At 35.9% G+C, this 19,344-nt stretch overlaps 2 protein-coding genes across 2 annotated transcripts in view; one reads left to right on the top strand and one right to left on the bottom strand.

Annotated features, from left to right (window-relative positions):
* The window catches only part of LOC127659000 (cytoplasmic protein NCK2-like), a 576,925-nt gene that overhangs the window by 340,538 nt on the left and 217,043 nt on the right, over nucleotides 1-19,344 (top strand). The gene's annotated exons all lie outside the window — the stretch shown is intronic.
* st6gal2a (ST6 beta-galactosamide alpha-2,6-sialyltranferase 2a) overlaps nucleotides 1-19,344 on the bottom strand; it is a 71,595-nt gene that overhangs the window by 8,723 nt on the left and 43,528 nt on the right. Inside the window, exons 3-6 of the mRNA XM_052148594.1 lie at nucleotides 17,076-18,055; nucleotides 9,538-9,635; nucleotides 9,063-9,164; nucleotides 50-224 (exon numbers count right to left, since the gene is read on the bottom strand). Coding sequence (XP_052004554.1) covers nucleotides 50-224; nucleotides 9,063-9,164; nucleotides 9,538-9,635; nucleotides 17,076-18,003 — 1,303 coding nt within the window. The 5' untranslated portion in view covers nucleotides 18,004-18,055. The remainder of the gene's footprint in view (nucleotides 1-49; nucleotides 225-9,062; nucleotides 9,165-9,537; nucleotides 9,636-17,075; nucleotides 18,056-19,344) is intronic.

Raw genomic sequence — 19,344 nt, 5'->3', positions numbered from 1 at the left:
ACCTTTAAACCAGTAATGCTGAATTGTGTACAGTATGTGGACATCTTACCTATGAACCCTGAGGAGGGTGGGTTGGGCTGAATGTTCTCTAGATTGTTACCCTGGATCACATCCCATAACTGCCAGATGTATTTAGGATGCAGGATATAAAAAGGCTGAGCAGGGAATTGCATCCGGTATTCCTTGTATGGTGTGAACAGGTTGTAATCTGGATTAGAGTACCACTAAAAAACAAAAAACACAATAATATTATGACCAAAATTATTCTAAAAGAACTACAATGATGTGACTCGGTTCAGTTTAAGGAATGAAACCTTTCAAGTGAATCAATACATTTCAGTTCCTGTGTGGCAAGCTCAAAGCTGTGAGTTACTAGATACTATAGACAATCTCTAGTGCTGTCCTCAAGAACAAATCATCTAGACCAAAACATCTCATTAGCTACGTATGTTCAGAATTGAATACTAGCTTACTTACTGAAAACTGCACAGTATATTCTCTGTATTCTGTATTTTTTTAAATTGCATGCAAAACAGGCATTACACAACTTGACATATTTCATAATGAAAGATTTAACATTTCTGTAATATGCTCCATTATCATCATATGACCTCATCACGTTGAGAATGCAGCACAAAGGAAGGTTTTCACACAATAACGACTTAAATTGTGCTCAGTTTGTCAAACAAAGCCATTGTATGCTTCAAAAGACTTGGAATATAGTGTTCAAGTGAGTCAATAAAGACAGAACTGCCTTTTTTGGGTGAACATTTTCTTAACCACCTAATCACTTTTATATTATTGTACAAAGGCAAAATAATTTTCTAGGAGGTTCTTGCCACGTACTATATGCCCTATTACAGTACAATGAGTTTTCATCACCTTTAACGTTCCCACTTAACCACACATTCAGCAGAGAACAAGCAGAACAGTAACATGAGCAGCCTTGATTAAGTGCTAATAATGCAATGCATAATTTGATTAAGCCGTATTATGTAAGGAGGGTGGGTACTAGCGTCATTAAATTTGTGCAAGCCTGCGAGTGTGTATAATCCCTTTTGTCTCTACATCGAAACACCAGCATTTGATAAGAACATTAACATATTTTAACAATAATTCTGTGCTTTTTCAAATTCTTGCAGATCCATGAAACTATGTTTATATATGTTTATATATCTCACACACACCCCCAAATGTTTGGAATAGTGTACAGATTTTGCTCTTATGGAAAGAAATTGGTTCTTTATTCACCAAAGTAGCTTAAGCTGATTGCAATGTATAATCAGGACATTAATAATGTGAAAAATTACTATTGCAATTTAAAAAATAAAAATAAATCAACTACTTCAAAGAGTTGGCATTCTAGCTGTCAGTAAGTCCAGATACTCAAGAGACATTTCACCGCACGCTTCCTGTAGCATTTGCAAGTTGTGGCTGTCTTGTTGGGCACTTCTCACGTACCTTACAATCTAGCTGATCCCACAAAAGCTCAGTGGGTTAAGATCCATAACACTCTTTTCCAATTATCTGTTGTCCAATGTCTGTGTTCTTCGCTCACTCTAAACTTTTCTTTTTCTGTTTCAAAAGTGTTTTTTTCTTTCAATTTCTTCCCAGAAGGCCTGCACCCCTGAGTCTTCTCTTTACTGTTGTACATCAAACTGTCGTTGAGCAGGTAGAATTCAATGAAGCTGTCAGCTGAGGACATGTGAGGTGTCCATTTCTCAAACTAGAGACTCTGATGTACTTATCCTCTTGTTTAGTTGTACATCTGGACTTCCACATCTCTTTCTGTCCTTGTTAGAGCCAGTTGTTGTTTATCTTTGAAGACTGTAGTGTACACCTTTATGAAATCTTCAGTTTTTTGGCAATTATAAGCATTGTAAAGCCTTCATTGCTCAAAACAATGGTTGACTGATGAGTTTCTAGAGAAAGCGGTTTCTTTTTTGCCATTTTTACCTAATATTGATCTTAAAACATGCAAGTCTCGAGGTAAGGAGTGGTGGTGGCGTAGTGGCTAAAGCACAGGGCTGTTAATCAGAAGGTCGTTGGTTCGAACCCCACGGCCACCACCATTGTGCCCTTAAGCAAGGCACTTAACTCCAGGTTGTTCTGGGGGGATTGTCCCTGTAATAATTGACCGTAAGTCGCTTTGGATAAAAGCGTCTGCCAAATGCATAAAAAAAATTAAAAAAAAAGTCTATTCTATACTGTGGCAACTAAAAAACAAACACAAAGACAATGTAAAGCTTCATTTAATGAACCTTCATTTCAACTGTGTTTGATATAATGGCAAGTGATTTTCTAGTACCAAATTAGCAATTTAGACATGATTACTCAAGGATAAGGTGTTGGAGTGATGGCTGCTGGAAATGAGGCCTGTCTAGATTTGATCAAAAATTACTTTTTTCAAATAGTGGTGCTGTTTTTTACATCAGTAATGTCCTAGCTATACTTTATGATCAGTTGAATTCCACTTTGGTGAATTAAAGTAACAATTTCCTTCCGAAACAGCAAAATCTGTACATTATTCCAAACATTTGGATGCCAGTGTGTGTGTATGCGTGTGTGTATGCATGTATGTGTGTAAATATATATATTATACACACACACACACACACACACACACACACACACACACACACACACACACACACACACACACACACACACACACACACACACACACACACACACACACCTAAAGGATTATTAGGAACACCATACTAATACTGTGTTTGACCCCTTTAGCCTTCAGAACTGCCTTAATTCTACGTGGCATTGATTCAACAAGGTGCTGAAAGCATTATTTAGAAATGTTGGCCCATATTGATAGGATAGCATCTTGCAGTTGATGGAGATTTGTGGGATGCACATCCAGGGCACGAAGCTCCTGTTCCACCACATCCCAAAGATGCTCTATTGGGTTGAGATCTGGTGACTGTGGGGGCCATTTTAGTACAGTGAACTCATTGTCATGTTCAAGAAACCAATTTGAAATGATTCGAGCTTTGTGACATGGTGCATTATCCTGCTGGAAGTAGCCATCAGAGGATGGGTACATGGTGGCCATAAAGGGATGGACATGGTCAGAAACAATGCTCAGGTAGGCCGTGGCATTTAAGCGATGCCCAATTGGCACTAAGGGGCCTAAAGTGTGCCAAGAAAACATCCCCCACACCATTACACCACCACCACCAGCCTGCACAGTGGTAACAAGGCATGATGGATCCATGTTCTCATTCTGTTTATGCCAAATTCTGACTCTACCATCTGAATGTCTCAACAGAAATCGAGACTCATCAGACCAGGCAACATTTTTCCAGTCTTCAACTGTCCAATTTTGGTGAGCTCTTGCAAATTGTAGCCTCTTTTTCCTATTTGTAGTGGAGATGAGTGGTACCGGTGGGGTCTTCTGCTGTTGTAGCCCATCCGCCTCAAGGTTGTGCGTGTTGTGGCTTCACAAATGCTTTGCTGCATACCTCGTTGTAACAGTGGTTATTTCAGGCAAAGTTGCACTTCTATCAGCTTGAATCAGTCGGCCCATTCTCCTCTGACCTCTAGCATCAACAAGGCATTTTCGCCCACAGGACTGCCGCATACTGGATGTTTTTCCCTTTTCACACCATTCTTTGTAATCCCTAGAAATGGTTGTGCATGAAAATCCCAGTAACTGAGCAGATTGTGAAATACTCAGACCGGCCCGTCTGGCACCAAGAAGCATGCCACGCTCAAAATTGCTTAAATCACCTTACTTTCCCATTCTGACATTCAGTTTGGAGTTCAGGAGATTGTCTTGACCAGGACCACACCCCTAAATGCATTGAAGCAACTGCCATGTGATTGGTTGATTAGATAATCGCATTAATGAGAAATTGAATAGGTGTTCCTAATAATCCTTTAGGTGAGTGTATATATGTGTGTGTGTGTGTGTGTGTGTGTGTGTAAACAGATAAAATTACTGTATATTCTATTGACTTTGGAGTAAAAGCTGCTCAAGTAATATATATATATATATATATATATATACACACACACACACATATACACACACTAAATAACTTTGCATTAAGTTTAGACAATCAACAATGACAGTGCCAATCATTAATGCCCGTTTAAACTGGACCAATGGAGTCTTTACTTTGAGCAGCTTTTACCCCAAAGTCAATAGAATATACAGTAATTTTATCTCTTAGTAAATTAAAGGTAGGGTGGTTTACCCAAAAAACAAAAATGCTGTCATCATTTGCACCCTTGTGTTGCATCAATCCCATTTGACTTCCCCCATGGAACATACAAGATGAACATTTAAAGAATATCCTGCCTCTTCTAATTCATGTAATGAAAATAAATCTTAAGGATCTAAAATACTTAAGGATTTATTTTCATTAATTAACAAAGATTAAGTAATTTAAAAGGTAAAAAGTTCACTCTCTTAAACAAAGTGGCTCTCTTTTACATAAATAGGAATTCAGCAGATTATATTTTCCATTGTATTTGAGACTGAATGTACATTCCACGGAAAATAAATGATGTACTCTATAGGGAAATACTATTTTATTCTTGCATTGACTAGGAAAATGAAAGAGGCAGTGAAAATTTCTGTTTTTTTAATCGATTGCACAGATTTAACAACTAGCCTTGTCCCTGTAAAGAGACTTTGCCTAAAGAATGGACAAAATTGAGAAAAAGGTCAGTGAAAATCTGTCTTTATTGAAAGGTTAATTCAAATACTGCACTGTAATTGGCTTCCAGATGGTCTGCTTGGCCATACAATTAATATACTTTTAATACTTTTCTAAAGACCTGCTCTAAAAACGGCACAATAAGACATCTCTACATTATGCAATCATGAGGTCACGAGAGCACAACATCATGTCAGTTACATGTCATTACTTTCTGGGGAGAATAAATAAAAAAATAAAAAGTTCACTATCATTGGGTTTACTGAATCTTCCCCCTTGTTAATATTACTCAAAATGCATTTAACCAAGTGAACTTAATTTAAATAAGTTGTATCAATGAAAACAAAGTCCACTTCAATTAGGGCAAATTTGTCTTAAATTCTATCTTGATATTTTTCAGCCTATTGCCGATATTTAATAAATCTATTATTATATATTTGCTGTAAAATGTTTTTTAATCTGAGGAACCATCATTTCATCCAAACAGCCATTGTAGCCAATAAGATTACTAATTTTAAAGACATTAAATAAAAATAGAATATTTTGCTTTTTCATTAAATAAACGCAAGTGAGAATGAAATTCAATAATTTTCATTGATATGCACTTTATATTAATATTTCATACACAATGATACATAGTAGCTAATTAAAAAGCATTATTTACCTTCAAATGTTTTTACTGTGCAAAGCTACTTCACTGACTTCATTTTGAAACCCCAGTTTAACATTGTATAATAATAAATTAATCAGGTTTATTATTATAATATAATGCTGAAATATCATTATTATTATGATTATTAGATTTGCATTATACAAAACTATAATACAGTATTTCTATCCTGTTTACTTCACCTCCATCTGGGGCTTTTATTTTGACACAGAAAGTGCTGTTGTATTTACTTCAACTTCACAAGGAGCTTTTATTTTGACACAGCAAAGACAATGTGTATTTGACAGTTTACCATATTCCGTATTTCCTCAAATTCTGCAATCTCCTCCTTTTCTGTTATTATGTGCCGCCTTTGTAGATTTGTATAATATCTTGTAATGGTTACTAATGTTTGGAATTGCACGACCTGCACAACTTTGATTTCGCAATGCACGTGCACACAGATCAGCGTGTGCTTCACTGGTTTGTTCTGAATCACACACAGACCATGTTTATTTGTCTTTAAATCACAGCCTTTTGTGGATTAATACTAGCATATGACCAATTTGCCAGTTTGATGTTATTTTGTTTAATAGTGCAGCCCTGAAGGATCGTGAAATTAGTCTACTTATGCACGCTTTATGAAACGTAGTGGCCAAAAGAAAGCATATTAAAATCATTGCGACATTCATTTGTCAGTTTTTCATCATCAGCAAAAATATCTTGATTATATCATTAATATTCCAAATATCACCCACCCCTAACTTCAATCTATTTGTGTTGGGACAGAATGAATATTTTTGTTTGGTTTACTGAAACTGGGCAGGAGATTTCTAGATCCATGCACGCTTTGCAAGAGGCTTGATAGGGTAAACGTTAAAAATGAACAGAGTAAATGTTAAAATTAAGTGTTATTATGTTAATAAGCTGAATATAAAGAGGGATACTTGTTAGTGTTTAATGCTTTGTTATGCTGAGATTTAGAAGTGTCTGTTATGTTGGAGTTTGGTTGCCATTATGGCTTGAACTTATACTCAGAAAAAATATATTTGAATTTAAACAATAATAGTCTTTTAGTTGTCACAGATTAATTTCATTGCGAGCAATCAATTTAAATTTGCCACTAAATCCATTTGCATTGGTACAACTTAAATAATTTTGGTTGGCCAACAAATGCTCACACCGTCATGAGAAAGAAACTGCTAAGTAATGTCTTAATATTTGCTTTTTATTGTGTCGTTGAGTTGAATGTTATGGACGCTGCTGCTTGTTTGGAAAGCTTGAATTAAAACACATCAGCAAGATGTCGTCCTCTATTGCTGAGAAAACAAGTTTTCACAGCTTGTTACAGCAACAAAAAAAGAAAACTGAATTGGAAAGAAATTCAACTGATTTCGAAGAGCAATACATCTATGAATGTCCCATTTCATGTCTACTACAACAATCCCGCAGGGGATTATGGGACATCAGTAATATTGTTCTGAAAAGGTTTCACTGATGTAAGGACACCAAGGACAGGTTGAAATCATTTATAGCAATCCGCTTTGATCTGTAATTTTTCCCTCAGCTATGATTCACAGCCATGTCTGAGCTGAATGGCTCTGATCAGACAAATGAGCATAACCTTTCTGCTTGCTGCCTTTGCACTCTTACACTGCTGTGCTCATCTGAATTGCAAAAGGGCCACATCACCTGCTCTCTGTACACGTGCAAGGACAAATATAAATCAGTTCAGGCCCCCTGTAACATTTATAGAAATGCTCTTTTGCACAATGTAATCTATTAAAATATAAACATATTGTTGATGAAAATATGAAATAAATAAATACACCGCACAATATTAACAATGCACTGGAATGCACTAACAATGTTCATGGAAGAATAGATAATGTATAACTGGTTCAAATAACCCAATGCATTGGGCACTGCTTTGCTAACAGGTTAATTAGCTTACTCCAACACATCTTATATAATATTATATTACATCAGATGAATCCACAATATCCACAGCATAATCATATTGTTTCAAGTTACAACTTACATTTACACAAACAATGACGCAAATGAAAATGTGAACTAAAGGAAGTGCTCCTCAGAATATGAACACGCTGTTGCTGTAACAACACACTATACATAATGCAACATTCTAAACGGTCTCTAAAACACAAAACATAATTACGGTTTCCACACCCATTGTGGAATTTATTCAATTATGAGATAAAAAGGTATTTTTTAATTAGTACTGTTCTTCAGAAGCTAAATAATAGATATTAATATATCCCACAAAATAAAACAATAACACTCTACACAAATAAGCCTGTTCAAAAGTTTACTTCTCCTTGGTTCTTAATGTAGTGTGTTGCCTTGAGCAGTGAACGTTTTCACCTTTTGTGTACGATTCCATCACTTGTCCTAAATGTCAAAAGCCAAAGAAGGTGCAGTACCTGGATTATTTTTCTTAAGAACAGTGAGCAGATTCACTGCTCAGTACAAAGCAGGGACTCATGCATACTATAACAAAAGATTCAAACTGTCATTGATTTTAAAGGAAGCAACACACCATGTTAAGAACCAACAGTATATACACTTTTTCACTGCATCATTTGTGTAAATAATTTTTTTTTGTCTCATGGACTATTTGTGTGTATATCTATCTATCTATCTCATATATATATATATATATATATATGGGCTGTCGATTTAACGCATTAATTCAGAGCAATTAATTGTATTAAAAATAACACGTTAAAAAAATTTAATCGCAATTAATCGTAATGCCCCCGGATTGTAATAAGGAAGATTCCTGAGAAATGCAAGCTTGTAGTACCACCTATTTACTCCAGAGGGCAGTAATTGACATTTCAGCTGTGTGGCAACGCGTAGTTTATACAGTGAACAAAACAACCATCCAGCAGACAACACAGACATGCATTATGTTCTTGCGTTCAAACACTTGGAGTGCAAATTCGAACTAAGGGATATTCAAGATGTGTTTATATATTGAGTATTAAACTATATTTAACTTGACACCGTGACCTCAAAATTTTATGTTTATGACGCAACACACCCGAGACGCTACACAAGCATGTCTGACGCTTGTTGAAATTGACGGGTCCTTAAACAAGCCCTCATAATAAATCTCCAACTGATTGAAAAATTCACTTGTGAAATGGATTGCTGTGAACTGTATGCCAATGATTGACTTATGATCAATAATATGGTAGTAAACAATACATTGTATTCTAAAGCCGCTTTTTGTATTGTCATATCAATGATTAACTCTTCTGCTACAAGAATGTAATGCATTTTAATTACATGAATATACATAGTAAAGTCAAATAGCTTCATTAGAGCAGTACAAAATAAAATAAAAAAGCAATTTTTATGATCACCCACTTTTACATGATTCATATAAACAATTCATATTCAGGAAGGTGTATGCAAACTTGAGCAAAAAGCTGTATGCTATTATTTTTTTCCATAAGGTCACATCTTTTGTTTGATTCAGGTTCAAATAAATTCATTGTGAACATTATCGTCAACTAAAATCTTATCCTCATTGACTAAAATGATATGCCATTTCAATCGGAGTAAAATTGCCTAAAATTAATGAATATATGATGACAAAATACTTTCTAAATTTAAAGGATATTTTTGTCAACAGACAACAACTACGACTACAAAATTTAAATGCAAAAGAATTGAACACTATAAATAGGCTCAGTACTCACTTTGTTCAAGTTAAGGGTGTATGGAGCGGGGTCCCACGCCACCAGTGTTACATTCTTATATAATAAATTAGTGTTGAACTGATGCTTGGGATTAGCCAGGATCTGCACAGAGAACAGAGGATATATTACGCTGAGAAGACAAAGAAAAGAGGGAAAACACACCAAATTATGGATTGGCCACAAAAAACAATAGTTTTTTTTTTAATCAAAATACCACTTTTGTCTAACGTATCCTAAACGGCTGGAAAAGTTAAGCCTTCTGAAAGCAAATTATACAGGTTTTGAATGACATGAGGGTGAGTAAATGATGAAAGAATTTGTTCAGCAAGCATGCGTCCACTAGGAAATGAAAAACACACATACAATCAGATCACGAACCAGAAGTGTGTTCAAATGTGGTCTCGTTCATTTAAGGGGCTGATTTACAAAGTTCCAGTACTATTTGTGCAAGCTGAAAACATCAAACGGCGCTCACCTGAGAGTTGATGATGCGTACGGTGGTTTTATTTCCAACGTCTCCTTCATAACCCTCAGTAGGCGCTGCATTAAACCGCAGAACTGCATCATGGGCGTCTGGAATAACATAAATTAGTATGTTTATCAAGAGATGCCTAGGAAAGAACCATATTTAAAAAGACATCTGAAACAATGGTTAGATAAACAAATGTTTTTTTCCTCACTCATGTACAGAGAACAAAAATGGAACCAAAATGTAACAAGGCAAGAGAAACAAAGACTTCAGTCTTCAAACAATCAAAATAATGATCTTACATGGAAAGCAATTGTATTAATTGTCTATACTTCCTCCTAGATCATGGTCACACACAGAACAACACTGTTCTACGTTACAATGACTCGTTAATGACTCTTTAGCTGTCACAGAAACACAGTTGTACGTATGAACCATTTGTTTTATATCTATTCTGATATTATTTTAGAAATGTGTAACCCATGTAATGTACCTAAAAGTAATTAAGTTTTTTTAAATTGTTTTTTTTTTTTTTTTAGATTACTTGTAATCAGATTACACCCAACACTGCTCAGATCCCAAACAGATTATGAGGGTTAATAAAATGAAAAAAGGCTTTTACTACATGGAAGTCACTCCATATATCGAAGGGTTGCACTGACGTCACAAGCATTCCTGGAAATGAAAGGGAATAGTGGCCCGTAATCAATAACCATGCAAAAGCGTAAACCTGCTCCTTTTAAGGAACTGTGCAAGCAGCCTGTTTAAGAGAGAACAAAGCAACAAAGTTACACAGTATTTATGAATAAACTCAACTATGAGATTTCTATTAGTTTGATATCTTCCACTGAATTTTCAAATAATACGCAATATTGTATTTTTGTCTTTTTGGAGCTCAACATCATTCGCCCCCATTCACTTTGATTGAATGGAAAAGTATGTAGCCTTCTGAAAAATATCTCCTTTAATAATACATGGAAGAGCTAAAATCATGCATGTTCAGAAGGACACTAGGTAGATAAAATAATGACAAATCTTCATGTTTGGGTGAACTGTGTGTCAAACAATTTCTCCCTCAATATGTCAATAAAATTAAAAAAATTAGAAGTACATTTCTAAAATTCTTCAAATGTTGCAACATTATTTTTAAGTTGTGCACGGTTTTACAATACATAACAACTAGGGCTGTCAATTTAACATGTTAACACTTTCTGGACCCGCAGAGTAGCATAGTATTGGCTCATCAAACAAACAGCTTCTCAAATAGTATTTTCAAGCACATAAAATGGTGACAATTAGGCAGTTTGTTACATAAAATAAACAAAGAACCATGATAAAAGTTCACAGCTTGTATATGCACTGCCATCATATCTTAACGAAATTTTCCCATGCACACAGCTACGTCTACTTATTAGGTGCAGATGGGTTCTTCATTTACACAAATAGCAACTCAAACAGTCTTTTAGGCATATAACAGGTTTGTTTTCTGAAACAGACAGACACACTATCACAAATGCACCACAATAACAGTTTAAAACTCATATAATCACAGTGATTATATGAGTTTGAACACACACTCGAACATGCTGATCGAGTGTGATTATCCGATGCACGCAGCCAATTCTGTTTTACATTAGCGCTTGTCTCACACACACACACACACACACACACACATTGTCTGAGAAGTCAAACAGTGCAAACCGGACTGCTGATACTATTTGTTAATTTGTTTTTTACAGCTATAAAAATAAAATAAAACACAGTACAGCAGACCGGTTCGTTCACTTGTTTACTATATTATATACACAACAGTTAGTTCCGGACCTCGAATCTGATTGGAAGAGAGACGTTCCATGAGCACTGATGGATGGTGTGACACCATCAGCACTCGGATGCATCACTGTGTGTGTATCACTCCATTTATGTTCATGCTGTTCTAAACTAAAGTGTAAGAGTAGTGCATATCTGTTAGGAGTTACTGTCTTTATTTTTGAAATTACATATGTTAGCCAGCAGGTGGTGGCAAAAGATAATTTTTGAGTGTAATATGAGCCAGTTGGTGACGTAAAGTGACCGGCTACAGCGAAATAGAGGGGAACACCCCCACTTTGATGTCTATTTCCACTGAGAAAGCTGATCTTCAGAAAGCTGACAGCATCTCTGATTGGTGAGGCAACAGGTGATCGCACACGCTCAATCTCTCTCACGCTCACATCTGTCGATCTTGTTTATCCAATGAATTGTTAGAAACAGCACAAGCCGGGATACTATTTCTGCAGTGAACTTTTTGAATTACTAACGAAGGCTTGGACGCATCGTTTGTTTTGAACCAGCAACGGCAGATTCTGATCCGTCGCTTAAAGTAGTTCCATGCACAAATGCGTTTTTATGACCTTACTCATAATTTTTTTTTCTAATTTTCTTGTTCATTGAACCGTAGTATAGAAGCAATATCAGACTCGTAATCGTGCTATATGGCCCTACATCAGCAGTGCTGTGATTACCTATGGCCGAATCACAGCAGTGCTGATATAGGGCCATATTGCACTCTTGCTTGTGTGATATTGCTTAAATATACAGTATGACAAGAAATAAAAAGTGCAGTGTCACATGCAAAAATAACTCACTCAAGGGGGCACTGCAAGGGAATTTAGACCCTCCTCATGAAAAGGATAAATGTATAGCAGTGATAGGGATATGTTCAATACATGGAAATAAAACTAATAATAAACTGACTTCTACAGCCACTTTCATTACGGCTGTTCTATGCTTTACTCATCTGTCTTGAATGTTCTTCACTTGGCACAATTTTGAGGCAAATATTGATATACATTTATAAACATAATTTGAATTCAGCCATTATAGAAATTACTATATAGAAAGGCAACTTTCACCAGGTGGAGGTAGACATCTTGTACAATACAGACAACAGGTTTTTCAGCAGAGTATTGATCATGTTGAAGATGTAGAGGCTTAAGAAAATCTATTATCAAACATAATACCCCAGGTTTTAAAGGGTTAATAAACTAGCATATAATTTATTCAGTTAACAACACTGCAATAAACCCATACTCCATGCAATTATTTTCTGTGGTCTAAAGCAACAGTGCTCTCTAGTGGATGAAATGTTTGCTGCATTAAAACAGCTTTGTTCAAAAGCCACATAAAAACAGTACATATACTACACAGAAAGACATAAGTAGCAAATTATGAATATACTTGTTTCCTGGGTGTGTGATGTGACAAAGACTGATCTAATGAAGGCATCCTCTCGTCTTCTCATCCATCTCTCAGTTCAGTTGGCATGCTGTTTATTGACATTCGTCAACAAGCAATATTTCATAGCAGAACATTTTCGTTTGACATTGAGCATGTTGCCACAATCTTGACAGGGACATCAATCTCATGACAGAATACAAGTCACTCCAGGAGAGAAAATAGAGCTTTTGTGTGAAATACCTCTATATATTGAGAAGTTATACAGATGACACATAGTGTGAAAAGAAAACAGAATAGTAAAAGAAAAAAAAAAATTCACTCTGCATCTTCAACATTAATCTGTCATATTACAAATGGTTACACGTCACACATTATGCGCTATAGGGGTGAGGGTAGAAATCACCAGGGGAAGTTGTCACAAGGGTTAAACGCAGTAACTAAAATGTTTGGAGTCAAAAGTTCAATGACATAAATAATAGTTTTCTACACTAGCAGTGGTTTTGTGTGTTGGTTTCAGAACACATAATTCAAAACCCTCTAAAAGTAGAATAACAATAATTATGCTGAATTATCTCCAAGCTAAAATTCTAAAATATATATATATATATATATATATATATATATATATATATATATATATATATATATATATATATATATATATATATATATATTATAGCTGTTGGGTAAATAAGTGAACACAATAAAACCAATTTCACATATAGCTAAGGTAACATTCAACAATATAATAAGGGATATGAACGTTTGAAGTAAAGGTAATTTTTCATAAATGTAATTGTGGAGCAGGTTGTCATATTTTGTCTAGATTTTATAAATTTGTTATAGATTTATCAATTGCAATTTCAGTTGACCAAAACAACTTTCTTTTTATTTAGCAATATCAAGAAATGTTTTGTGTTTCCCATTTATCTTTAAATTTAGCTGACAATCTGGCCATTTACTTCTTATGTAGCAACATATAAAAATGGTCATTGTGTGTTCAGTGGACTATCTTTATTCCTGGGCAAGGGTGAACGAGTTCAACAGATTTTTTGCAAGACTTTAAGGTATGTGTACGTAAATAAATTGACTTTCCAAAAAAATAAAAAAAAATAATATATATTAAAAAAAAAAAGAAATATATATATATATATATATCCTGAGAAATAGCCAAGAAAGTGTGTAAGAAAGTGTGAACTAGCCTGGGCTGCATTTCCTAAAAGCATCGTAAGCTTAAGTAGATCTTAGAAACCATTGGTGGCAAAAGCTACGATCAACTTAAGCTTGTGATGCTTTTGGGAAACACAGCCCTAGTCTTCTCAATATATGTAGTGAGGCAAGTCACTGTATTACCACTAGGAGGCAGATAAAGACCAACAACTAGGGTAATAGATACAGTTTGAGCCAAAACAAGAAACAACTGGGATATTGCAATCTTAGTGCTTGAGATGGTAATATTTAAATCAAATCTGGTATATCCCTGCAGATAACTGGAAATACTTCATGTGATAAACTGCATGTATTCCAATAATAACAGACTGGCATTTCCCATACAAAATTTAAAGAGAAAACTGAGCAAAGAGAGCAGAGATAGAGTTTTGATTGGAAAGATAAGCTTTCAAAATTACATGAGCATGAGAGAGCGAACATTCTCAGGCACATTGGCAGGTCTACTCTTGGCTGTGCTGTGATATTGCTGGCTGTCTTGCTTGTCCTTCAGTATTTTTGGAGGGCACACTAGGTTGGCACAGCTGATGGAAAGTGTTTTGATAGACAGGCTATAGGGCTTCAGAAAAATACAATCGGACCAAAACTGACCTTCGTGTAGATTCAAATCAGCGCTAGACATATTGTGTGTGAACTACTTCTATTACAACTATTGGAAAAATAAGCAATATAAAAGATTTAGCTGCAAGCAGCAATTGTGGGGCCAAGCACACAAGTGGCAGAAACATTGAAAGGCTTTGAAGATTGGTTTGGTCAAACGACTTTTCAGACCTTGCCCTAATAACCAGGGCTGGACTGGGAAGACAAAATCGGGCCAGGATTTGACATGGCATCTGGCCCAAAACTTGAGCGGGGGTGGTGTTCGCTGTCTTTTTCTGCATATCGCGGCACCGTTTTGTAGTCCGTTCTGCATAACGCGGCAGCACATTTGAGCTTATTGCGGCACTGTTTCACGGCCGGCCTGCTAGGTTCTTTCGATGGCCATTCCACCCCTGATCGGCCACAAAGAGCATCGGCCCATTGGGAAAAAGCCTGGTATGCCAGATTACCAGTCCAGCCCTGCCTATAACCAAGTATGATATATTTCACAGCTTTTTTTTTTATCATACTGTTCTATGCCCTGCAACCCTGTACACAGGATAAGCGGTTGACGGTTGACGTTGACGATGGATGGATGGATGGATACTGTTCTATGGGCTACTATACAAAAATAGGGGCTACACATCTTATAATTGACTAATAATAGCAATAGAATAATACTACACACTAGAACTACTAGTACTGTCATAATAATGACAATAAATCTAACACACTAATAAACTATACTAATAAATAAATACCAATTTTAAATAATTCTTGTATTATTTCTTAATACTTATGTAGTGATATTTAGTGGAATAATGAGCACTTGAGAGAAAGAGAAAGAGGAGGTGTATGAGTGCAAGCTCCAATCTAATTAAAATTGTTATGGAAAACAGAAGAGATGGTTAGAAAAAATCCATATTAAATCCTTCTAAATATTTGGTCATTTAAAAGGACTAAAATCAACAAAATGTTCATGAGCCTCCACAGTGGCCATTGCTCTGAGAAACAATGAAAGCTGTGCCATTACCATGGAAACTTCTTCCTTGCAGCCCATTACCACTCTGCCAACATAGATGCCAAAGCTGGAAGGATTTGGGCTCTTTGTGTGCCTTGTTATACTCGTGATTATGCAACCGTAAAGGGCATCAGTATCCCACTGACACATTAAGAGAAACTGGCATCACCACAGAAATCAAAAACTTCAAGCAAAGAGATTCAGAGAAAATGGCTTCTCTACCAAAACAAAACAAGGCCTTGCTTGAACACTTTCACAAAAAAGATTTGGCTGTAGGAGCCCATTTAAGAAAGACCAGACAGTATACATTTTGATTTGGATCCAAGCTATATCTCTCCAAACAAGCAACAGTACAGATAACTTGAAATTGTGATTGAAAATGATAATTTCATCAGGAAACTGAAGCATCAATGAAAAACTAATACCCAGCAGTTTAGAGAATACTCAGAAAATATTAGGTAGACACTGTAGCTATTGACAATTTTCCTTTCGAAAACTATAGTTCCGACTCTGAAATCTGATTGGACGAACTCTGTTTGAATTACTTTCATAAACTCTGTGATCACATATCGATTGAATTCAATAACATTTATATAACCAAGTTACAGTTAGGCTAACTAATATATATATATGCAGAATATTTTATCCACAAAGAGAGGGATTGTCTGACAAACATCTGACATATTAAATATATAGATATATATGTATATATATATATATATATATATATATATATATATATATATATATATATATATATATATTTCACAAGACATGTACTTTTGTAACAAGACGTGCATTGGGGTGTTCTGTGTAATATTTTAAGTAGTTTATTTAATGTTTATTGCATTATTTTAGAGTCACATGTGTTACCCTGATGGTGTTTTTTGTTTGTGTGCACTTTCTCTACAGTACATGTGTATTAATCAGTGCTCCTGAAATGGTCACTCTTGATGAACTTTGAGTCATCATGTGGCCTTCTGTAGTTGCAATGGTGTTTAAAAATACTTTTTGAAAGTGAAAAGCTGCTATATATAATTCCAGGAAGTTCAGATACAATGTTTATTTCACATAATAATATTAACGATAGTGAACTGTGAAATATACAGGCATGAAAATGACATCCCATAATGCCTGAAAAAAAGGTCACTATTTTTTATGGTGAATTTCTGGCAACCAAAGCTTCTGGTATTTTCACATAAATGTATTTATTTTATTTGTATTTTTATGTAATAATCCCAAAAACACTGTAATCATTTACCCACCCTCATTTTGTTTCAAACCCATATTACTTTTTTTCCATGGAACACAAAATCTCATTCACTTTCATTGAATCTTTTTCCATACAATGAACATGGTGCCTGAGGCTTTCAGCCAATACTTATCTTTTGTATTCCACCAAAGAAAAGTAATTTGGGTTTGGTACAACTTCTAGGTGAGTAAATGGCAGAATGTATATTTTTAGGTGAACTAACCCTTCAACCTTACGATCACTCACCAATATCCTTGCCAAGTCCAGAGTGGAGCATGGCTCCAGCAGAGGTGACCACCGCACAGGTCTGGAAGCCTGGCCCATAGAGCTGGCTTAAGGGTAAGGCAGGTACAATCTTCTCCCAGCCTAATTTTGAAAAAGGCATCTCGGCCCCATCCAAAGTTCTAACCTTCCCTCTCTTCTTCAGCTCACACAGTATGTTTTGGCTGCTCTGTTGAGCCTTCCGGTGCCCCTTGTAGGCCACAGAGTGTTTATTATTATTCAGGTAGTCTTTCATTGCTCTCCGGAGACGTGGACTAAGCATGCCCACTGACAAATTCCCTCTCCAAAGTCCATGTACTTCGGATTTTGATCTTGGCATGTAGTACTCATCTGGGTTGGAGTTATCCCGCCTAGTCACTGTGGCCCGTTTAATTTTCGTCATCCTCCTGTCCTCCTCTCCAACTTCATCATCATCTTCTTCCCCACCCATCATCTCCTCATCGTCGTCTTCAACCTTTTGAGGTGAATCCTGGTTGTACTCTTGTCGTTCACGATTGAAACTCACAGCGCCTGATCTTGAGCCCACGTCTTGGGTGCCAAATGAGGACCAGGCTGCCAGGCTCTGAGGGTCTGGATAGGGGTATTCCTCCTGGCTGAGTGGACTAGGCTGGGTGGCACTGGGATTTTCATCCTGGTTTTGCTCCTTTTGGGTATCACTGGAAGCAGGGGGCATAGATGAGGTGGCAAGCCCCAAATGGGTTGCCATAATGGTGCGGGGGTTACCTTGCAGTGAGGTCAGACGGCGGGTGTCCGTATAAGTAAGGCCACCCGTAGAATGTGTCTCATCCACTCGTGACTCCATAAAGTAGGAGAGGAGAAATAAGAAGAGCAGCACCCAGAGCAGCATAAGCCCAAGGGCAAGCTGTCGCCACTGTTTCAGAATGGACTTCATTTCTCAGCTGTCCACGTGCTACTGCACCTCAGACCCAACAGGGGCAGGAGGCCTACGACAAGATACAACAAGTGCATTTCAAAAAAGAAAAAAGAAAAATATTCTTGGACAAAACAGGTTTCAAAATTGAACATGTCATTAGTTTTGTTAACAACATTTCTACTTTGAAATTTATCTGCGATTGTCACTAAAATGTTTTGAACACAAATGTACTCTAATAAGTACTTACAGTGCATCCGGAAAATATTCACAGCGCTTCACTTTTTTCCACATTTTGTTATGTTACAGCCTTATTCAAAAACGTATTAAATTCATTATTTTCCACAAAAATCTACAAACAATACCCCATAATGACAACATGAAAGAAGTTTTGAAAATTTTACAAATTTATTACAAATAAAAATCACATGTAGATGAGTATTCACAGCCTTTGCTCAATACTTTGTTGAAGCACCTTTGGCACCAATTACAGCCTCAAGACTTTTTGTGTATGATTCTACAAGCTTGGCACACCTATTTTTGGGGCAGTTTCTCCCATTCATCTTTACAGGACCTCTCAAGCTCCATCAGGTTGGATGGGGAGCGTCGGTGCACAGACATTTTCAGATCTCTCCAGAGATGTTCCATCAGGTTCAAGTCTGGGCTCTGGCTACTCTGACATGTGTGTGCCTTTCCAAATCATGTCTAATCAAATGAATTTACAACAGGTGGACTCCAATCAAGTTGTAAAAACATCAAGGATGATCAGTGGAAACAGGATGCACCTGAGCTCAATTTTGAGTGTCATGGCAGGTAAGGCTGTGAATATTTATGGACATGTGATTAGATTACTATATAGAGTTTATATTAAAGATTACAGTAACACTTTACAATAAGGTTACATTTGTTGGAATTGTTTAACATGAACTAACAATGAACATTACTTAAGGATTTATTAACCTTAATGTTAATTTCTATAATTATTTGTTAACATTAATGCACTATAAAATAACATGAACTAACAATGAACAATTGTATTTTTATTAACTAACATTGATTAATAAATACTACACAATATATATATATATTGTTCATTTATTTTTCATGATACAATGTTTTTCAAATAACTAATGTTATCGAATGGAATATTATTGTAAAGTGTTACCAGGATTACTACTATGCTCTGATATAATTTTAAAAATCGATTTATTTTAAAAGGTTTCAGATTTGTACCCAATTTTAAATCTACACGGTCAAATCAAATGTTTATGAAAACAAAGCTCATAGTCTGTTTTCGTCAGGTGCTCTATTCTGCTATGAGCTAATCAATGTCAGACAGGCTGTGAGTTTTATAGATTCTTT

The sequence above is a fragment of the Xyrauchen texanus genome, chromosome 18 (genome assembly GCF_025860055.1).
Source record: "Xyrauchen texanus isolate HMW12.3.18 chromosome 18, RBS_HiC_50CHRs, whole genome shotgun sequence".
Taxonomy (NCBI): Eukaryota; Metazoa; Chordata; class Actinopteri; order Cypriniformes; family Catostomidae; genus Xyrauchen; species Xyrauchen texanus.
Note: the sequence above shows the minus strand (reverse complement) of the source record. Positions and strands in the feature narration are given on the sequence as shown.